Source organism: Fistularia commersonii, chromosome 3 (genome assembly GCF_037954325.1).
Source record: "Fistularia commersonii isolate RoL2024-O1a breed Wild chromosome 3, RoL_Fcom_v1.0, whole genome shotgun sequence".
Lineage (NCBI taxonomy): Eukaryota > Metazoa > Chordata > Actinopteri > Syngnathiformes > Fistulariidae > Fistularia > Fistularia commersonii.
The window spans coordinates 17,845,374-17,869,198 of NC_141286.1; the positions used below are offsets into that span (position 1 = coordinate 17,845,374).

The following is a 23,825-nucleotide window of genomic DNA, read 5'->3' on the forward strand; positions in this document are numbered from 1 at the left end:
ACTGAAGTGATTCTTAATGCTGAGATGGCAAGCCAAATCCTGATTGTTCATGCTTTGTGGTCAACGTGATTCCTTCATCAGGAAGACATCAGACCCCAGTCCTGCCTGTTTGGTAGACAGGTAGTAGCATAGCATATACAGTAAACAAAAGAACCCAGACCAGAACAGAACCCTTGGAAACCTTCAAGCACACACTGGACTGTACTGACTATTTCCTGGGAACTATGAACATGCACATTGCCAAAGACTGAGTTCTTTTTTTTGAGAGTATTACAATTTTCAAAAATGTACTCTTGTCTTTGAAGAGCTCTTCATTTGTTATTTCCCCCTGTTTTATACTGAGAGAATTGCATGAGAGATTGTGAAGAAATAAACTGGTCATTTGTTTCCCTTCTCTTGTTGTGAGGTCTACCTCTCCATAGAACTTTCTCATTCCAAACTCAGTGAAATGTTCAGTCCCATCACCTTTATCCTCTCAGGGCAGGAGGGCTTTTGTCTGCTTTTAAGGAGAATGTGTGCTGACGTACATGGCTTATGAAAAATGGTGTGAGGTAACTTTCTCCATGTGCCTGGGAGAACAAGGAGAAAAACCTGCAGAGCTGCGTACCAGTAAAACCAGTCAAAACATAAGGCTGCTCACATTGAGCTTTGACCTATCCAAGGTTTCTGCTTAGTAAAGTGCAGTTTCATTGCCATTATTACCAAGAGCTTGCTAATTTGGTCTCTGTAAATAGTTTCAAAGTTTTAACTGCTCATGTCACCTGATGTTTGTTTTTTTCCATGACAGACCTACTGTAAATTCCTGAGGTTCTAAGGTAATGACATTCCACTGTCAGGTATTTTAATTAATACTAAGCTTAAAGAAGTGATTATGCGAGTACTCCAAGCGTGGTACAAATAGCTACCAAGCATGTTTATTCGTCCTTGTGTTAGGATATATTATATACAATTTGACATTGGTGATAGACAATTTTGAAAAAACGGTTTGTGACTGATGGGTTGCTGGGTCCTTTTGCATTTTAAACTGATATCACAGTAACTCCTCTTTTTCTTTTGGTTGTTCTCTTCAGTGGTAATCACAACAAATCGACTTCGTCCGTCTAACCCTATTCTCTTTACCCTCTTCTCGTGCATCATGTGGTCTTTCGTTGCATCCATAAACCATCTTGTCTCGGTCTCCCTGGTTGGCCGCATTGACTTTTAAAATTTGACAGGTGGGCCAGGTCAACACAAGATATACATATATATAAAAAACAAACCAACGCATTTGTTAACAGTACATATCAGACTCATCTGACATTCGTCTGAACGTTGTCTGACATTTGCTTTGGAAATAAACCAAGCTCGGTTTTGAAGCCTCTGACGTTTGCTTGCATTTCATGCAGAAACTATTTTTTCCCTTGTAGCTTCACGTCAAGCTCATTCATGTGTGTCCACAATAAAGGCTAAATCACAAAAGCCAATCTGTGTGATTCAGCTCAGGAAAATTCTCAAGTAGCTCAATAAAATGAAACAATCTCCTTTTTGAGCTCCCACATTCATTAATCCAATCATTCAATCATTCAAATCAAGTATGAATTCTGTATCGATCTTTGGCGGGCCGGATTAAAAAGACCAACGAGCCGGATGTGGCCCGCGGGCCGTGGTTTGCCCACCCCTGGAATAGACCCAAGGTATTCTAAATTCATCTGATCTGTTAGAACGATGAAAGAACAACAAAAATACACACTTTTTTTGTGTTGCTTGGTTTAATAAAAGTTACATTTATAAGTCATTGATCAGATATAGATATTATTGAATATATTGGATACATCTGAAAGAAGAACCACCAAAAAAAGCACCCTTATGGCAGAAAAAGGTTTGTAACCCTGGGATTGTTAAAAATAATCAATCAATAGGAGGCCATTACTTTGAATCACATTAATCCTTTTCACATAAAGTATTTCTTCCACCAATAAGCAGATTTTTACACTTATGGAAAATGACTTGACAAAGCATCTTGTTCCGTTTTTGTTTTTAAGGGGTGAATCATCCATTTTTATGCATATTTAACATTTACACCATGATTTGTCTAAGAGGTAAAACCATAATGCAGAGATGAAGATGCTAAGGTTCTCTTTGGGAGTGACAAGGATGGACAGGATCAGGAATGAGTCTATCAGAGGAACAGCACATGTTAGAAGTTTTGGAGAGAAGGTCAGAGAAGCCAGACTGGGATGGTTCGGTCATGTACATGGGAGGGAGTGTGAATATATTGGTAAACGGATGCTGGAATGGGAGCTGCCAGGCAGGAAGTCTCAAGGAAGACCATAGAGAAGATTTATGGATGTAATGAGAGAGAATATGAAGGTAGTTGATGAGACAGAGAACGTTGATTGGCTGTGGTGACCCCTGAGGGAAAAAGGTGAAAGGAGAAGAAGAAAAAGACATAAAACCATAACGATTATTATGATAATGATGACATATAATGATTATATCACACCTTTTTTGTTTATGTGAACCAATTAAAAATTTTGTCAACCATTTTCTATAACCACAACCGGGTCATTTTTCACAAATTACATCCATAAAGTGCGTTGATGCGGTCAAAGTCATTTTGACTCATTTCTGTCGCTGTTCCAAGCACAAGGTTGGGATCGCTCTTGGCAACGAGGGTTGGCAGACCATTTTTGGAAAAACCTTTGCTGCGTTAGGAAACAAACAGAAATGTCAGAAGAAAATTGGTTAAATTCTTGCAGTCATCCCACACCCAGCGGTACTGATGAACAATGATAGAATGTTATTCAGTTCATCTTGACTTTAATTTTGACTTAATTTTTAATAAATGTCATTGCTAGAGCTGAATTAGTTTTCTTTAAAATACCCCATTTATATATATATATATATATATATATAAACTAATTCCTTGTGTCACATCCAGGTAACTGAAAGGCAAACACTTACTTGGGGTATTGCATGACAGAGTTGAAGTCGTATGGAGTGTTCAAGTTGTTAGTATCCAACTTCTGAAAGTTATTTTCCAGCCCTTTACATGGAGAGAGCAGAAATTTGATATTTTATCTTGACTTCATAATGCGCCTCTGAGAAGCTTCTGAATAAATATAGGCGATGGGCTCTTGACTCTGCAAGCAGTATAATTGCTTTACATTTTTATGTGACGGTCACTCGCTCCTGTGATGAAATTTATAGTATATATAATAATATAAGCTGTATACTTATATAAGTGTGCTACTTTACATAGTGCTTTTATTTTTGTCTATTCTTCTTTTATTTGATTATATTTTAGTTTTTCCTCTCATCAACAGAGGCTGTCATTCTATAGCAGCTATTATTCACTTGCTTAACAGATAATTTACTTCCAGCTAGGCACTTTCAGATACAGTATGTAACTGACTGATAATTCATGTTCCTCAAGTCAGCATCTTAATTGATATTGGATGGTCATTAACTAAAATGCATTAATTCATGGCATCAGAGACACTATTATATGAGGACAGCTGATGATGCGGCTGAGGACACATCTAAACTTAAACAGGCATACTGAACCTACACCATTTTGCTATGTTCATTATCTTGTCAACCTAAAATAATTGGGCAATTGAAGAAATACATAGCAGTTAAATGTTTAGGTGGACCAACCATCGAGGATGTTTTCAAAGTTGACAATGACATAATCATCTCTGTCAGACCGGGAATGCTCATGGTGAAAGCCCAAAGCGTGGAGAACCTCGTGTTGTACTATGCTCTTATACAAACACCCATTTCTCTGAAGGGAGAGATCCTGTTTTCCACCAATTCTGCCAACGTAGGACCAGCACCTGATACACACACACATACGCACAAGGAAGACGGTTTGACAACATATCATTCTTTCTCCTCACACTGAGTGTTTTTGTGCGTTAACTTGTGTGCTTTCCTACCCGGTAGAAGCAACGATATTCACATAATTTGTGTGTTTTGACTTTTTCTTCACAAAGCGAACGCAAGTTGATTTTTGGAAGCCCTTAAGGATTTTTCGAATGAATTTCCGTTGGCTTCTTGCTGCGGAAACAAACATTAAGGTTTTGTAAAAAGTCCTTGCGAAATCGAACATTTTGAACATTATTTTGTCAACTCTACATCAGCTAAATATCTTCAAAACATCTGAGAAATATAAAGTGAAGTGTCTTTTCAGACACACCTCTAATCACTATTGTCTATAATTAAGCTTTCCTGATTCACAATGCAACAAGATACCGGTTGTTTTTTTAAGGTAACAGTGAGACTTACTGAAGTCAGTGGAGAGTTTGTAAGGCACTCTCACTTGATTCTGTTTTGATTTCCGCCACATGCAGCCACTGCTTGTGCAGGGATCAGCATTTCTCTTCAAGTTTGGGACAATGTCACCTTGGATCATCCTTATTGCTGCACAACAGTACATTTTTACATGATAGAATACATTTCCAAAGTTAATACAGTATGGTGCTCTTTTAAACAATAGAGTTTAAGATTATTTGTACATGAATTTGCCAGTCACTTAACAAAATGTGTCAGAATTTGTGAAACTTTGTAATCACAGTCATAATCATAATCATAATCGTACACATGTATTGAAATTACTGTTATCAAAGTAAGAACTCCTTAAATTTGACAGACGGCACCAAAAACAGTTTAAAGATCCCTTTTATATTGAAAGAATAATTGTTAATGTACATTTATTAATAAATCTTACTTGAGTTAGCATTTGCTTTTTGAAGGATTTCAAAGACTGTCAGTGATCCTTCTGGAGAAAGAGACAAAAAAAATGATATGCAATTATTTAGATGGTCAATGAATTTAGAATGAATAAAATCAATTGTAACATCAATATAAACAAAACATTAATGGTTTAACTGACCGTTTTCATCTTCATCAGCTTTTGTCACCTGAAATATAAACATGATTTAAAGTATGACACGGGAAACCAAAGTCCTGGAAAAAGAAAACAGTACCAGGATAGAAATCTGGAATGCTGTACATTAATCAGTATTAAGTCAAGTCTTACCAAAGCAATGGCCATTACTGTCGTGCTCACGAGCACGATAAGGTGGACTGATCTCATGATGGTAGTCTTCTGCTAAATTTTAGATATAGAAATGAAACCAAGAGCATACAATTCAAGTTATCATGATTATTTAATATTATACATTTAGTAAATCATAAAATCATAATTGTTCATTGAGTAGTTGAGTTCAATTTACCTGTCTCAGGTCAGTTGATGTCTGCCAGAGATGTCCAACACATCACTATTTATCAGTAGCCCAAGTTAGGTGTGTCAGATGTTGCGTAAGCGTTTTCAGATGACAAGCAAATTCCAGGTAGTCATGGGAGGAGTTGACAGAGGCCATGGAGAATGTCTTCCGGACGGTGGACCGGATTTTAGTCCACCATCAGGCAGCTAAGGGGGAAAGCAGCAGACTATGAACAGTGGGAATGGAGGGGTGCTGACCTCGACTTGAGATAATGTGGATTGGTAGAAGGAATACTTCCTATCCCAATGGCACACCCTCCAATGAGGAAGCAGAGTTGGGGGACTTTTGGGCAGACTCTCCAATAACTGGGGCTGAAGTTGTTGAGGTAGTCTAAAAGCTCCTCAGGGACAGAACCCTGGGGTTGGATGAGATCTGCCCTAAAGTCCTTAAGGGATGTTGTAGGGCTTTCCGAGCTGACGTGCCTCTGCAATATTGCGTGGAAGGCGTAGTTATTTCCGCTGGATTGGAAGACGGGGGTGGTGATCCCCTTCTTTAAAAAGGGGGTTGTGCTCCAACTACGGGCAGATCACACTCCTCAAGCTCCCTGGAAGTCTACTCAGGGGCGCTGGAAAGGAGGGTCCAACGGATCCAGAAGGAGTAGTGTGGTTTTTGGAACGGTGGACCAGCTCTATACTCTCAGCAGAGTCCTTGTATATGTGTTCCGCGGACACGTTGAAGACATTCAACTGTGTCCCGTGGGGAATCCTGTGAGGGTGCTTCAGGAGTATGGGGTACCAAACCCTTAAATACAGTCTTTTTTGGTCATTCTATGATCAGTGTCAGAGCCAGGTTTTGCATTGCTGATTGTAAGTCAGATACCCCAAGCCCAAAAGGCTGCCCTTTTCTGTTTGTATCTTTGAGGGACAGAAATTGTAGGCACTGCCAGGGTGCTGAGGGGATCTAGTTATATGGCCTCAGGACTGGGTCGCTGCTTTTTGCAGATGGTTCTGTTGGGTTCATAGGAGTGTGGTCTCCAGCTTTAGTCCAAAGCTGTTTGCAGCAGAATGTGAAGCAGACAGAATAAAGATAAGCACCTCCAAATCCAAGACCATGGTTATCAGCTGGAAAAAGGAGGAGTGCCCCTTTTGGGTTGAGGCAGAGATCATGCCCCACACTGGAGGAGGTCAGGTACCTCGGGATCAATATTCCTGCTAAACTGCGCATTTGCGCAATTATGCACTACTCCAGCGTTCTCCGTATCCAGCAAAGCTGAAATATAAATAAATTGAAAACATATATTTTATTTACAGTTCAGCTTGGATTTTATTTGATGCACTTCATAGATTTGCTCTGTGCAGAGAATGCTGGAGCAGTGCACGATTGCACAAGCGAGCAATTTAGAGGGAAAACTGCTCGGGATCTTGCTCACGAGTGAGGGATGGATGGAGCAAGAGCAGGCGGATAAGTGCAGGGTTCCTTTAGTTGTTCCATTAGTGCTGGTCTGTGTTGGTGAAGAGGGAACTGAGCCAAAAAGCGAAGCTCATAATTTACCCTTCTATCTATGTACCAACCCCGCCTATGGTCACAAGCTGTGGGTCGTGACTGAAAGAGCAAGGTCATGAAACCAATCGGCTTAAATGAGTTTTGTCTTCAGTGTGTCTGGGCTCTCCTTTAGTGATTGGGTGAGGAGTTTGGCCATCCGGTCAAGCTCAGAGAAGAGTTTTTGCTCCTCTACCTGGAGAGAAGCCAGATGAGGTGGCTTGGGCATCAGATCAGGATGCCTCCTGACATCTCCCTGGTGAGGTGTTCCAGACATGTCCATCCAGGAGTAGGCCCCAGGAATGTGTTGGAGAGACTACGTCTCTAGGCTGGCCTTGAAAAGCCTCAGGATCCCCCAGAAGAACTGGACCAAGTGGCCAGTAAGAGGGAAGTCTGGGCCTCTCTGCTCCAGCTGCTGTTCCAACCGCCTGAACCTGGATAAGCAGCAAAAGATGGATGGATGGATGGCTTCCTTTTCAAAGACTGTGACCGGATAAGCTAGGAAACATCTCCTCCGCTTACTGATACTATTTTCAGCATACATATGTGATTAATCATGTGATGGTGTGATACATTTTTGTTAAAACTGAAATTGACATCATTACTGGAAAACTGTCAAATATCTATACAACAATGCACGTCTCTTCCGTACATCAAAGGATCTGAATACAGACTAAAGTAACGTGCAAACCAACCTTGCATCATTGTCAGGGTATCACACCTGATCCCAATTTGCAATCGGCGCCAGCTGCAGCAGATGCCGCTAATGAAGATCCCTATAAAGGGCAGCGGCACGCTCTGCCTGGCGCTGGGGGATTGTGGCTCTCAGACTACTGTGGCACTGCCCCCACGACCGGACCCCTACCTCGTTACGGCTGGACCCAGGTATCTAGTTGGCCGGTGTAACCTCTGCAACCCGTCCTGCCTGCGCCCCGTCCCGTCTGCCACCTGTCCTGGTGAGACCCAGCCCTGTGCAACTCTGTCTCGGGGCCAGGGGCTTACCAGCGGCACCCAACCTGCTGTTTCAATGCAGTAAAGCGCTTTCCATCCAGATTTCTGCCCTGAGGTGTGGTCCCCTGCTCGAGTCTGCCCCCCCCGCACTGTGACAATCATAGGATCACATCACTCTTTATCGTATGGTAAACAAGTGTTATGAGCTCACTTCTGAATATATCCCTGTCGTGCCAAAAAGTAACTGTCAAAGACCAATAGTTAAAAAAATATGTATAGAATGCTGTGAAACTGGAGATAGGTTTCACTCTGTTTTGAGCAGTAGTTTAAAAAAAACTTTGGGAGGGGTACGTAAAGAAATGTTTTCTTTTCTGTGTGAAAAGAATGTTCAGATGGCTCTTTCAGCATTGAAGGTTGCTGACCCATGACCAGACATTGTATTTTTCAGAAATGTTGCTTTGTATTACAAATAGAAAAAGGTTGTTTGTTGTGAAATACTGCATGCACTGCGTGCTCTGTTATCTGGACAACCTCAAAAATAAAGAGTGTCATGAAAAAAGGGGATACAGCTGAATGGTAAACATGTGCTGTCCCCAAACCCTCATGCTATGAGGTAAAGCCATTTCATTTACAAAAGAAAAATGATGGTAAGGAGTTGAATATTACTTACATATTGTGACCTGTTGTGAGGGGACTTGGAGGAGAGTCTTCCCAGCATCCTTGGCTCTGGAAGTTGGTACTTTGCTAGCCCTCCATAGTTTAATGCTTGAAAGCACAACTGTTTAAGTAAGTGTCCTATGTAGGTACAGATATGATGCAATAACCTGCGCATGTGACTTTGTGTTAAGCAGTGGTGGTCAAATTACTTCCTGGCTTCCAGCTTAATTCCTCTCTTCTGTTCCATAACCAGCAAGAGGGTGCGGCAGCTTCCGTACTGACTGTACAAAAAAAACCATCTTATGTTGTCTCGCCACACTCTTGCCTACCACTGCTTTGTGGTCACTGATCTCCTTCAGATTACATTGTCTATACGAGATGTAGTTAACCTACATATTCCGAGTTCTGAAGGGACTTTTTGCAAAGTCGATCATGATCTTTCCCTCCATGTTCCTGGCGTGGATACCAAACCTGGCCATCACTTCTTCATCACCTCTTTTACATGCACCAACATGTCCATTGAAGTGGGCATCAATTATTACTCTCACCTCTGTGGACATTCTGCATCATTTCATCTTTAGTAAAGAATTCAAGAATTTTTCCTACCTCCGTCTTATTCTTCCCAGTCTCTTCGTCACTCCAAGGTTCACAGTGCAAGCGATGCTTTGCAGATCAAAGTCCCTTCCTTAAAACAGAGGATCCAATTCAGATTTCAATAACAATGTGGAGAAAAGATGTGTCTACCCAACTTTGGATCACTGTTACAGCCCCCACATGTCCCCCCTTCTGTGTGCTTCACCTGTTATTCAAATGTTCTGAGTCCTTCCCGGTCCCTGACTGAATGCTGTTGTTGGAAATTCGTTCTCCACTGGCCCTGCAGGGACTATGTGCCCACTTCTTTCATGCCTGTGACAGCTATCAACAGCATGCTGACGTGTCCGCATTACCTATGCATTTATTAAAGAGCATGATCCTTGATTATTTAAAGAGTTCCCTTCAGTCATCTTAAAACTATTTCTTTAACAGGAACCTTTACAGAACATGAATTATCAAGTGTCTGAACCAGTACATGTGTCATTCATTACCATAATACAGGAAAAACAGGTTTCTTGTTATGATTGTGTTGTTTTTCTGTAATCCAACACCATTATGGAAATCAAGTCACTTGACAAATATGTTGTGCTTAAATGAAATAACATACCATATGAACTACCGACAGAACACCATTGGTTCCCATACACAGCAGCATTTTTCTCTCTTAATTATCTGTCTTATCTTGAGAACCCTGTGAAAGGTTCAGTCCCATCTCCTTTATCCACTGATGGCAGCAGGGTTTTTGTCTGCTTTTAAGGACACTGTGTGTTGACATGCGTGGCTTCTGATGTTTGTTTTTTTTCCATCACAGGCATACTGTAAATTCCTGAGGTTGTAAGGTGATGACGTTAAATTGTCAGGTATTTTTATTAATACTTAGCTTAAGGAAGTGACTATGCGAGTACTCTGGGGGTGGTACAAATTTAAAAACTTTTTTGCTACCACACATGTTTATTTGTACTTGTGCTAGTATATTATAAGTACAATTGCAGTGGTGATAGACAATTGAGAAAAACAGCCTTGTGACTGATGGGCTGCTGAGGTGGCAAGGTAATGACACCTGGTAATTCCTGAGGTGGTGAGGTAATGACATTACATTGTCAGGTATTTTAATTCATAATAAGCTTAAAGAAGTGACTATGCAAGTACTCCAAGCGCGGTACAAATAGCTACCAAGCATGTTTATTCGTCCTTGTGCTAGTATATATTATACACAATTTTGGCATTGGTGATAGACAATTTTGAAAAACAGGCTTATGACTGATGGGTTGCTGGGTCCCTTTGCATTTTAAACTGATATCACAGTAACTCTTCTTTTTCTTTTGGTTTTTCTCTGCAGAGGTAATCACAGCAAATCAACTCGTTATGTCTAACCCTATTCTCTTTACCCTCTTCTCGTGCATCAATGAACTTCATGTGCTCTTTCATTACATCCATAAACCCTCTTGTCGGTCTCCCTGGTTGGCAGTACCAACCTCAGCATTTTTCTAATAATATCATCACTATCCTACTCTCACATCTGTCTCCACATAACATTAGCTGTTGTTCAGTCACCTTGAAATTTTCCCTGACTCCCCAACTCCTCCCTGAAAACCATACAACACTCCTCCCTTTTATGCTTACTGAACTTTGTCCGCCGCTCTGCCTTTCTCCTCTTTATCTTTCTTGTCACCAGTCATCCTGTGCTGTTTGGATACACTCAGTTACCACTACTTTGCGGTCACTGATCTCCTTCAGATTATATTGCCATATGTGATGTAGTCTACCTGCATGCTCCTGCATTCACTGTCATTAGTTTCCCTATGTTCCTGCTGCTTCTGGAAGGAAGCACTCACCATAGCCATTTCCCTCTTTTTTCCAAAGTCTACCACAATCTGTCCCTCTGTGTTCCTATCCTGGATGTCAAATTTGCCCATCACTTCTTCATCACCTCTATTTTGCTGCACCAACATGTCCAATGAGGTGTGCATCAATTATTATTCTCTCTCCTCTTTGGATATTTTGGATCACTCAATGTAACTCACTACATAATTTTTCCTACCTTGATCTTATCCCTCCAAGTCTCTACATCACTTTAAGGTACTGAATAGCCCAGCTTTTGTTTTTCTTTGTTTGATAATTTTTTTTAATGCTCTTCATTCCTTTGCACATTACTCACAGTGTGAACTCTCTGTGCACATAATTTTGGTTAAATGCAAGACAATGTATCTTTCTAAGAATTTTCATTGCCACATGGAGATTTTCATGACAATATCCCCTGTGCACAAGTCTGTATGATAAAATCCATGCACACTCCAAACTCTGATGGGACTGATAGTTATTGGATTAATTTGTCTGTGTTTAAGATTCAAGATTTAAAGCATTTATTGTCATATTTACAGTCTGGAAATTTGTTTCTCTGTACAAGTATACTGTTTTGCATTCAGATGTAAACACAGCAAAGAAATGCTCCTCTCTTAGATGTTGGAGAAAGCAGTTGCCAACCAGCTGTGTGAGTCTCTCTGGGGTAATAATATATCAGAAGATTTCTGTCAGGATTTAGAGTACATCACAGCGCAGAAACAGCATTTGGGAAAGTGACAAACCTCATTCTTTTATCCCGTGTGTGTGTGTGTGTGTGTGTGTTGGGGGGGGTGCAGTCAGCTGTCTACCCGAAGAAAAAATAGAACATTTAAAGTGTTTATTCAACCTGGTTAATGTGATTTTTGCATATTAGAAATTGGATAGGTATGGAAAAGCTTGACTAAGTGAATGTGGAAAGAGAATTCTGAGCCTTTTTTACTGAGGCTGCTACCCAGATGACCTCAACCCCAGATAAACAAGCGGCAGAGGATGGATGGATGAAAAATTCCATGACTGATAGTTCATGTAATACTTAATTAGCCAGGGATTAATATTATTTCACTTGTATCTGAAAATCTGAAAACAGGCATTAGAACAGTGCAGATCTGATAGTGTTACAGAGCTGACATTTTCAATATGTTATATAGATCATTAGTTATGCAGAGAAACTTTGGTCCCTTATTGCCAGGCATGCCCAATCTTTAAGGTGTTATTGTTGATAGATTAATTGTTGAAGTTTGGTAAATTTCGTGCGACAGCAACAAACTAACTATGGCCATTTTTAAAGGCAATTTGTTCAAGACTTACATACCTTTTTTTGAATTCTTATGTAATTCCTCTCTTGGTTTTAGATGATTTCTTAATGATTTGCAATCATTATGATGATTTGCATGCCATAGTTTGCAGATTTATAAAGAGGGTATAAAGAGGGATCAGCTATTATTAGGTATTATTGAATATTGAATATGAGTGAATACTGAATACTACTGAATAGACCTAGGGTAGTCTACATTTTTCTGATCTGTTAGAACAACAAAAGGGTGAGTGGCTCCTTCAAGCCAGTGGTGCCATTCCATGCCATGGCCTGAGAGAAATCAGAATTCTGATTCTGATTCCTCTTGGGCCACTTAAATGACCAATTTTGTTCTGCCTTACGAAGTTTTCACGAGTAGTACGCACAAGGTTGGAGGAGAGTGGGTCTGGTGGAGGGAGTCCAGTCTGAGGTCCAAACGAGGATCTTGGGCTTATTTCAGAGTAGGGAAGTCCATGGGCCAATGGTCACACTGCATTTCTGAATTTTCCATCGATAAAGGTTGGAAAACCTAAGAAAGCACTGGAGTTTTTCTTTCTTGGTTTTAGATTTCTTGATTGTTTTGGGATCATTATGATGATTTGTCATACTTTGCAGATTTATAAAGACAAGATAAGGATATTTGGGTAAAATAAAAATATACACTTTTATTTTGTGTTGCTTGGTTTAATAAAAGTCACATTTATGGGTCATTTATCAGCTATAGAAAATATTGAATATATTTGATACTTCTGAAAGAAGAACCACCAAAAAAACAACCTTATTGCTGGAGAGTTTTGTAACTCTGGGATTGTTAAAAATAATCAATCAATAGGTACGAGGTAAAACCATGATGCAGAGATGAAGATGCTAAGGTTCTCTTTGGGAGTGACGAGGATGGACAGGATCAGGAATGAGTTTATCAGAGGAACCGCACATGTTAGATGTTATGGAGAGACGGTCAGAGAAGCCAGACTGGGATGGTTCGGTCATGTACCGAGGAGGGATAGTGAATATATAGGTAGACAGATGCTGGAATCAGCAGAGGCAGGAGGTCTCGAGGAAGACCAAAGAGAAGATTTATGGACGTAGTGAGAGAGAATATGAAGTTAGTTGGTGTGCGAGAGGAGGGTAGGGTTAGATGGAAGAGGGCTGTGGCGACCCCTGAAAGGAAAAGCCAAAAGGAGAGGAAGAAGATGTAGCTGGTACAAATATTGATCAAAACGGCAATAATATGTGTAGCTGTCCCCGTTGGAGCAAGCTCACCACCAGGGAGTGATCAGTTGACAGCCCTGCCCCTCTCTTCGCCAGAGTGTCCAGAACGCGCGGTCTCAAGTCTGATGATACGGCCATAAAGTCGATCACTGAACTGCAGCTGAAGATGTGCTGGTGCCTGGTGCACCTGTGCACATTTTTATGTCTGAATATCGTGTTCAGTATGGACAGTTTATGATGAGCAGGGAAGTCGAGAAACAGAACACCGCTCGTGTTCAGACCTCTGTACATGAGTGTTGAGGTCCTGCAGTAGGATGAGATGGAAGTGCTTTGTAGCAGTCCCTCCAGCGCCCCCGAAAAGGATGGGTAATCTGAATTGCAGTTGGATGCATAGGAACACACCATAGTCAGAACCGTGCATCGAGTTGAGTCCTCCTGTATCTAGTCAGAACCTCTTTCCCTCCTGCACTATCTCAGGCTCCTTCCCCTCTAGAGAGGTGACATTTAATGTTCCTAGAACCAGGCTCTACAGCTGCGGAGGTCCTCCACTCTGGCGCCGCCACCCAGCTCACATCGCAGTCCACCCCCATGGCGCCTCCTATGGGTGGTGAGTCCAAGAGAAAGGGAACTGTTGAGCACTGTTTTACTCTAGCCTTGAACGGGGCACCATTTGTGACGCATGAGTGGAGCTAGAATTAGTTATGAATAAAAACTAAAAATTATCAATGATGATTATGAGTTTTCAATCAAAGTTCTTGGAATAACATTAACTCAATAATGGTACCAACCTTTGTTTGGGGCACCACCAGCAAATCTGTGGAACACAGTCTCAAGAAATGGGTATTTATCTAAAAATGCCAAAATTTAACAATAATGGTATTTTAGATTAATAGAGATTAATAAAGTTCAAGCGGTGGCCCTGTCACTCAGTCTGGTAACAATATTCACATACAAAATACCAAGAAACTCCCCTTTTAAAATAGAATAAAGTTTATTTAACAATACGAAATACAGGTGTGTGTGTGTGTTGAAGGATTACAAAAATGGCAGTGCCTCGGAAAACTACAAAATGGTGTTCTGAATGCAGAACTGGTATGCAGAAATGTTTTTTCTGCGGTGCTTGTAGTTAAAAGGCTGCCACGTGGTGCTAATATGGGAATGGGGCCAGAGGGCATGAAAGAATGAATGGGATGCCAATAGATAATGTCAAGTGTAAAAGTGCATGGAAGTGAGAGGAAAAGAAAGTTTGTGTTAGGAAAAGAAAGGAAAGCAGAGAAACTTAGATGAGCAGCAACAACGGTAAGTTAGTAAGGTAACAATAGGGATGGCATGGAACTACGGTGATAACCCAAGGCACGACAGGAAAACAGCAGTTACAACACTAACATAGCACTGACTAATGACTCATGCTTGCCCAGATAACAATACTTGCCTCTCCTAATGAGCTGGGATCTGGGAACGGTAGGGCCAGTTCTGATGAGAAATGGATCGGACCCTTGATGGATTTGCGGTCACCAGCGGCAGTGAGGGGGCTGCACCACCGGGGACGAGAGGCGGCTGGCAATCTGTAGACGCGGTTGGCTGTTTGGGTGCTGTCTGAAGATCCGGCAGTTGGGTTGGGATGTCGAATTTGGGGACAAAGTCTATATTTTGCATTAGGGAATAGCTGTTAAAGTGATTTTTCAGTTAAAAACACGTGGTTATAAACGGCTGGATGATGTAACACCATGCGCCACGTTGCGTTCCAATGGATGAGGGGGGTGGGAAATGTGATAGAGCCCACTTTTAAGAATGAGGGAGACGAGCAGAATTGCGGTAACGATAGAGGGATAAAGTTGATGAGCCAATAAGTTGAGTTATGGGAAAGAGAAGTGGATACTAGACTAAGATCAGTAGTCAGTATTCGTGAGCAGCTGTGTGGTTTCATGCTTACAAAGATTACCACAGATGCAGTATTTGCCTAAAAAAATCAGGTAAAGAAGCCCAGAGAACATCGGAGGGAGGTGCCTTTGTAGACCTAGATAAACCATACATAAGGCTGCCGGGCCTTCTACCAAACTGTACACACAAAAAAAAAAACCCTCTACTGCTACTTTCTCATGCTGTAAAATTTCAGTCTATATCTGCATGCACTTCAGACTTCATATCTCATAGTTTAATGTTTACGGTTTGATGTAACTGTGCACTTTAGTTTTAATTTGCACTCTATTATTACTATTATTTTGTGAATTTCATGTAAACATGAGATTGTGAGAAACATTTTCTAAATTCCTCTCTATTTCCAGTAGATGGAGAGAAATTGACAATAAAGCTGACTTTGAAACTTTGAAGGGAAAAAACAAAAGTTAAAAGAAAGACAATGCACAATCCGATTGTTTATCACACACACATAGATTTGAGTTTAATTCTGTCAGGAGTGTCCGTGTCATACTCAGTTTCATGCACTTAAATAATGTAATTTAAAAAGGGAAAAGCGTGAAAAGTTACGTAGAATGCGGAGTCCTATGGGTACGTTTATAGTGTGTAGGCAGGAGAGCTAGAAGCAAATGAAAGCGGCAGAGGCGAGCAGGTGACTGATCAGATGACAGTCACATGGTCAGCGGTCAGCTGATGCTAGCGGTTACCAGTCAGAAGGCGGATTTGAGGGTTGCACAGGATGCCTTTCTCCGAGCTATATTTCAATGTCGATAACGGCTACCTGGAGGGGCTGGTTAGAGGCTTTAAAGCTGGAATTCTATCCCAGGCGGATTATTTAAATCTTGTGCAATGTGAGACCTTGGAAGGTTGGTTGAACTGAAGGCAGCCATCTGAGCTACCGAACTGCTAACTCAACACTAATTAAGCTAGCGATTGCCCAGCTAAGCTGGCTAACGATAATGATGCTTTTCAGTGTATTGCCCAGCGTCCCACTATATATTAACACCATGGGGCACGCCCTTACGCGTTATTCTGATATTTTCATACCAGTCAGTTTTAATAAGTTTCGGAACAATGGCTGTTTTATGGTGACCATTTTCGAAATACCATTCAGCTAGCTAGCTCCGTACGTAGCACAATAGCGTATATGCTATGTAAAGGATGTGACACTGTCCGTGTCATTTGTCTTTCAGCGGTAGCATATTAGAGGAGGTCAATATATCATAGGAGGCTGTAAAGTAACGTGAAACATACATTTTCAGCTGCTTTAGATAAACCTTTTTTTTTTAAGTTTCACTTTACCACTTTTGTTGTCATGTAATGTTGGACGAAACGGAATTTGAGTGTCTTCGTATCAATTGATTTCATGATCAAATGTAAAATACGCCGAGTGATGAAATAATTCAATGTTCAATACAAACGACAGCACTACAAGTTGGAAATGAAAACCATAACTCAACCATAATCAGAGCAAGATGCTTTAATGCCAACCTACATATCTGTCTTAAAGGATGAAGAAGTATGCTGAAAACATATTCAGATATTCGTACTGGAATTGATTGACTTTTAATATGTTTGAAATTGTTGCAAATTACCTCCATAATATAATAAATCTGTACTTTTTTTTGGCCAAGAATATTTCTAAAATACTGCAACTGGCCACTATTTGCATAATTCTGGTCAGATCGATATAAATCTATTTTGAAATAACAAAGAAAACTTATTTATAAACTTTTTATGCAAGGTGATTTTGTAGTTACCAAACCTGTTGATTATTAAAGGAATTTCTTTTTTTTTTTTCTTTCCACCTGCGCCTATATTCATATAGCAATTAAGCAACTGAATTGAGTTTTTGCAATGACTGGTACATTCTCCATCCACTTGTCCTTGTAGACTTGAAGCTCCACCTGCAGAGCACAGATTATGGCAGCTTTCTGGCAAATGAGGCGTCACCTCTCACCGTATCAGTCATTGATGACAAACTGAAGGAGAAGATGGTGGTGGAGTTTCGCCACATGAGGAACCAGTCGTATGAGCCGCTGGCCAGCTTCATGGATTTCATCACGTAAGAAAAAAACAGTTATAATTGAATCATTCAATTTTTAAAACAACATGATAAAATTCATCTTGAGGATTATTGTTATATGTGCTGTGTATTCCTTAAATAGAGATGAATGTGGAAATCATAAAAAAGCACAAGTTAGATCCCAACTGTTGAAATGAATCAGCGTGTAGGTGCTGAGTCCTCTTTAGCTTTCTGTTTACTTATAAAACAATAAATATTTATTTTTATGATGACTTTTTGTAAGATGGTAACCCTTAAGCAGGGGTCTTCATTTTTTTTCAGGCCTTCAAACTGATGGAGCAGGGACCCCCGGCCCCTACTATATATAGTCTTATCTCATCTACATCTTGTATACTATATACTATATATATAGTATACATTGTGTTTTCTACTCAACTAGACCCAGTATAAACATACATTGTTATTGTGCATTTTATACTAAGCTATTCAAGTAATACTCACATTTTTCTGTTCATCATTTTATGTTAATCCTGTGTGAGGTAGAGTGAGTTGCATTTATAAAGATACTTCGTCAACTGATACCAATACCAATATCAATATCAACATTTCTGTCACTTGCATTAATATCATACATGCAGGCTATTCAGATTGATGTTTCTCTTTTAACCCTCATATTATGTTAAGGGTCAATTTGACCCATTTCACCCATTGACTCAATGGGTCAAATTGACCATTAACATAATATGAGGGTTAATCAAATGAGTGATTCTTACAGTCATGCGTGAACATATCTGTTGTCTTGCATGTAGTTGTGAGCAGTTAGAATAATGGACAGGTTTATGTGTTTTTGGGTGGGGGGCGTGGTTAATTAATTTTTCTAAATTCATTTTTTGGTTTTAAAGTTTTTTTAAGGCTTGTCTGGTGCTGTGAGTGAACTGGTAACCAGCTTGAGAGAGCTTCTGTATGTTGTTGAATGTGTGCATTTGTGACTGAAAGATCTTCTGCCTCTGTTTCTATTCATTATAATATGCTGGATTCGTATTCATGTGTATTTCAAGGGTATTTGAAATTGTGGGAATCAGTATTTTAAATAAGTCATCTAATCAATCAAAAATGTCAGGCCCCACCCCTGCAGTACCTTGATCTTGGACCCTCCTATTAGACGCCTAAAGTATCACTGAAGTGTCCTTAAATGCACCACCTTGGATGTGTAGAAAAGTATGCCTGCTATTTGTCAAGCACGACAATAAAATGAATTAGTGACACGACAGTAAAATGAATTAGCAAATCTGCCTGTCACAGCAGGTTGTTTTTTTATTGTCTGCTAAAATGTACCAGTGATATAGCAAAGTTCTCAATCTGAGTCTTTTTTGAAATGACAACTTATCATGAAGTTTGGGTCAAGATGGACAAATCTTGAGTACAATTAGCTAAAATTAATTTCATCCTTAGTATGGCTTAGTTTAGACCCAGATACATAGATATTAGCTGCAGATATTTAGGGAGAGCTACAACATGAAATGACTAGGGGATCTATTTACCGATAAGTATCTTTGTAGACTACTGATAACCCTTTATGAAAATGGTATTTCCCTAATGGTAATGGCCTGTCAGAAAGATGTGCTGAAATGGTCTGTGGAACAGAAAAACATTTGAGATCGTCACTTTCCAATTTCCCCGTATATTTGTATTGATGGGGATGTGCTGCACAAATAAGTCCAACCAAGTGTAGCACTTCTGCTGACAAATGGATCTTTCTGAAAGACAGTTGAATAATAATGGTGGATAGTAAAAAGAAAGTTTTCCCTACTTTTGCATGATTATTTCAATCCTCCTTTATTGACCACAGATACAGCTATATGATCGACAACGTCATCCTGCTGATTACTGGGACCCTGCATCAGCGAGCCATTTCTGAGCTGGTTCCAAAGTGCCACCCATTGGGCAGCTTTGAGCAGATGGAGGCAGTCAACATTGCCCAAACCCCTGCTGAGCTCTACAATGCCATTTTGGTGGACACACCACTTGGTTAGTACCACAAAGAGAACTGAAGTCAAAGATATTAGACAATATTTTAATTAATTGTTGATGCCTCTTGCTTAGTGATGGTGTCTAAGATAAATAAAACACCAGATGCTACTTTCTTTTTGTTTGATTTGAATTCTGTTTGGCTTTCAGCTGCATTTTTTCAGGACTGTATATCCGAGCAGGACCTGGATGAAATGAACATTGAGATCATTCGAAACACACTGTACAAGGTAAATCATACTTTAGCAATTGAAGATCTCATTATGTTATTAAATCTTCAAGAATTAGCCAACAGCAAACAATTTAACAAACTATAATTACTTCAGAGAAACAAAGGAGAAGGATACATGATGCATGTATTTATCTTTTAAAAAATCCTCTTTAAATACATTTTGAACCATGTCTTCTCAGGCTTATCTAGAGGCATTCTATAAGTTCTGCTCTAACCTGGGAGGAACCACAGCCGAAACCATGTGTCCAATATTGGAGGTGAGTGTTTTTAGGGTAAACATTAACATATTCTTCTTTAAATAATCAGGCTTGTGCGGCTTCAGAGAACCTTGGATTTATGTGCATTTATTTCTTGGAAACTGAATTAACAGAAACTGTACTTGAAAATTCTTGTGCCTCAGGTTGATTTGAATTTAAGTACACAAACGCACACATACTTCTAAATTATAGTATATTTATACGTGAGCTCAATTTAGTGGTAGGAGTCGCATCCAAGAGCAGAGGGAGTTTGTCTCATTGCAAGCACATAACAAACCTTTTTGAGCTGACCAATAATTCCTGTCCCGTGGCCCTTGGACATTTCTACTTTGCAGTTTGAAGCTGACAGAAGAGCCTTCATAATTACTATCAATTCATTTGGCACGGAGCTGTCAAAGGAGGATCGTGCCAAGCTCTTCCCCCACTGTGGCAAGCTTTACCCAGAGGGTCTTGCACAGCTGGCCAGGGCAGATGATTATGAGCAGGTCAAGGCAGTGGCTGATTACTATCCGGTAAGTGTAAGGAATCAACCTTTTTCAAATGCTTACCTGTCTAATTTTGTCATTATAAACATGAGATGTTGTTTTCGATTTGAGCTTTTTTTATGTACCATATTTTTTGGACTATACGTCGTTCCGGATTATAAGTTGCACGGGCCAAAAATACTTATTAAAGAATGAAAAAAACATAAGTCGCACCGGAGTATAAGTCGCATTTTTTTGTGGGAAATTTATTTGAAAAAAACCAACACCAAAAATAGACATTTCATATTGAAAGGCAATTTAAAATACAAATAGAATAGAGAACAACAGGCTGAATTACAGGCTGTGCTTAAACTTCTTTGCCTATGTCTTTTTTAGGAGTATAAGCTCCTTTTTGAGGGGGCTGGCAGCAATCCAGGAGACAAAACTCTGGAGGATCGCTTCTTCGAGCATGAGGTAACACGCTTGCACAATAGCTGCGGCTTATGTTTACTGGTTGAGGGTGTAGCTTTCAAATTGCCATAGTGAAACATGAAGGTAGTTTCAGAAAGTTAAAGGGAGAGGTCAGTGTCTTATTTCTGTGTGTAATGATGCACACAGAGATTAATTTTTATGAAAGAATTATGCCGTCTTTGGTGTCAGTGCTGGTTATACACATATACTTCTGATTTTGCTCTTAATATAGGAAAATATAGATGCATTCATAGTAAGATCTGAAATGCAGACCCAATCAGCAGTTACACCTCACGAGGTTCTCTGAATTATCTATTTATCTGATTGTTTGCTACTTTTCTGTCGAAGCAGATAAACAAACTAGAGTGAGCTATTTTATCATGCATATGAAGCAGCACATTATTAAGGTTTGCATATATTAATTAATGTGTACAAATCTTATTGTACCTGTGAATCCCATTATACATTTAAAGATTGTTTACACATTTACAGATATGATAATGGACTCTCAAATTGCACATTCATATTCCTCAAACTCTGAAGAAATGGTCATTTACATGAAAAATTTTAAGAGAAATACATGAAATACATGAATAAATATTATTACTCAGACTTAAAATTCCATAATTCTCAACATTATTAGGGACGATTACAGCTGTCATGACAGAATGTAGAAATGAATACCAGTGCATTATCTTAAAAAATTCTGAGTTTTGGAATTCATTTAAAATGGTCAAAAATGGAAAGTATTAGTAAAGCATATGGGAATAAAGGAACTTCTTGGTCTGTCTAAATTGTTTTAAAAGGTTTCAGGAAATAAGGGAGATCCTGTTTCTACAGTTATAGCTTTACTTAGCCTAACTCTTTGTTTTATGAAAAGGTTTACCATGACATTCAAAATAAACCAGATGACAATCGGGGTTCAACCTTTCCGTATTTATTGTTCCTTTTTGTAAACCTCTTTTCAAACTTCTCTGGGTGTTTCTTCTAATACAAGGCATGTAGTACTGCATAGTTGTTTTAAAGTATAAATAAAATTTAAGGTATTGGTCATTTATCATAAATTTCACAGTACACATGCATCTCAGGGTATTATGTCAAAAAATAATAGCAAGTGTATTTAGAAAAGCCATTTGTCTGTTAAATGGCGGATATTGAAGAATTAATGCTCCTTTTTACTTTCCTCTTTCATTTTTCTCTGCTGCAGGTGAAGTTAAACAAGCTGGCCTTTCTGAACCAGTTCCACTTCAGTGTCTTCTATGCCTATGTCAAGCTGAAGGAGCAGGAGTGCAGGAACATCGTCTGGATTGCTGAGTGCATTGCCCAACGTCATCGCGCTAAAATTGACAACTACATTCCTATTTTTTGAAGCTTTCTTTCTTTTTTTGTCCCTCTCACCGTCAATTTATTCAGTCCTGTTTTGAACCATGTCCCAGCCTAACTCTTTGTTGAAGATTTAAATATATCCATGCTAAGTTGCCTCCATTCTTTGCATGTTGTTATAAAGCGGCTCTTTGAATCAATTTCTGGTACATTATCCATTATTTTTTCATCAAATGCTACAGCAGTGGAAAAAGAAATACAATTTGTATGATTTATAAGTCACTAATCACAATGGTAATCATAATTTATAAAAATCTGTTTATTATCGTCAAATATATTTGCAGCATTTAGGAGCTTATAGCTCACTGGTTAACAAAACAAAATAACATGCCTGCTTGTATAATTGATACCATGTCATTGTAACTGAAAAGACACCCAAATGGTCTGTTCTAGATGTTAGGTTGGCCGAAAATCATTTTAGTGCCCTACATGATGGATAATGTAACTTTAGAAAAAGTCCTGTTTTTTTCACTTGATGGAAAAACAGATAAGTCCACTGTCCAAAGGCTATAATGCGGTTATAAATGATAGTTTATATGAAAATATTTCTGTTAAAGAAACATGACCTGTTCTTTGTAATGTGAGTTTACCCATTCGTTCCTAAGAACAAAAAAAGCATTCATCTGGAACAGAATATCCTTAAAGACATTGTACAAGAGTTGGTTTGGCACTTATCACCAAATTAACTAACAAACCAAGAAATGGAGATATTCAAATGTCTGCCTCGGATTGTTTAAACATGCTGGTGCTAAGTCTTTAGTTTTTGTTGTTTGTCGGAAGCCCTGTTTACCTGGCATACCAGCTGCTTAACCAAAATAGAGGATTCAAGTGGTTAAGAAATCTTGGAGAGATTGAGGCTTGATTTTCCTTTTTTCCTTCCCCCTCTCCCTCTCCAAAACAAACACTCTTTCTCTTTTCAACTTGATAAGACAAATTGCACAGGTCCACTTACTATATTTACTATATGCTTTAGATTGATTAATAAGAGCAAATATTCTCATCAGACATAATTGGGACATCAGATCATCTAGCTCACTTAGGGCAAAACAACATTCCTGGTAACATGTCCAATTATTTTTGTTTTAGGGCAAAGTTTTGTTAGCATGTCTTGTCACTGCTGTTTCCCCAAACCTGGAACGTGAAATGTGTGAACCCCATCTTAATAAGTCTCTAACTTGATTGTTGTAAGATATTAAAACAGCAGAGGTCTTCTGTCTGCACTTTTCCTTCTATGTGATACAATTTAACTCTGGAAGGAAGAAAAATATATTGTGAGTATATAACTGATGTCTGGTTTAACTATCAAATGATATATAGATATTTATGAATTTGTTTTTTCATTCTGTACAAATTGATTTGTGAAATGTGTAATGTTAATGTGACTGAAAATAAAATTAAAAACTTAAATGAACTGAGCCATCTCTGAACAAATTAGGTAAGTGTAGAATATGAATTTATAGAGACATGCTAAATTTCAGATGTAAAATATGATAGTATGCATGGCAGAGTCTTTAAACAATGTATGTAAGGAATTGCCTTGGTTCTTTCTTTGTAAAGTTTAGAATGTGGCACATTTTTGTTTTGCTTTTCTGAATTATTGATTATCTGTAACTGGAAAAAATGTCTCCATTGACATTTGCATGCTGATATTATCATACCCCACTTAACTAAGTAGGCTACATGGCAACCTCTACTGCGGGCAAACCTAATCAGACATCCGTGTCTGCAGGGATCCATGCCAGGGATTG

General features: G+C 39.2%; 2 protein-coding genes across 2 annotated transcripts; one reads left to right on the top strand and one right to left on the bottom strand.

The window, feature by feature from the left end:
- Positions 1–1,729: 1,729 nt before the first annotated feature.
- On the bottom strand, positions 1,730–5,257 carry LOC147235738 (high choriolytic enzyme 1-like). The gene is made up of 9 exons (XM_086139758.1): positions 5,220–5,257; positions 5,024–5,095; positions 4,877–4,904; positions 4,712–4,762; positions 4,270–4,404; positions 3,921–4,041; positions 3,640–3,818; positions 2,944–3,025; positions 1,730–2,684 (listed from the first exon to the last, which is right to left on the bottom strand). Exons 2-9 carry the CDS (start codon positions 5,078–5,080, stop codon positions 2,552–2,554), a joined length of 786 nt encoding a protein of 261 aa, XP_085995884.1. The 5' UTR covers positions 5,081–5,095; positions 5,220–5,257; the 3' UTR covers positions 1,730–2,551.
- A 10,640-nt stretch (positions 5,258–15,897) lies between these two features.
- On the top strand, positions 15,898–23,484 carry LOC147235739 (V-type proton ATPase subunit d 1). The gene is made up of 8 exons (XM_086143941.1): positions 15,898–16,082; positions 17,110–17,281; positions 19,092–19,270; positions 19,421–19,500; positions 19,682–19,759; positions 20,095–20,271; positions 20,620–20,697; positions 21,902–23,484. The coding sequence occupies exons 1-8, from the start codon at positions 15,956–15,958 to the stop codon at positions 22,061–22,063; spliced, it is 1,053 nt and encodes a 350-aa protein (XP_086000067.1). The 5' UTR covers positions 15,898–15,955; the 3' UTR covers positions 22,064–23,484.
- Positions 23,485–23,825: the final 341 nt, after the last annotated feature.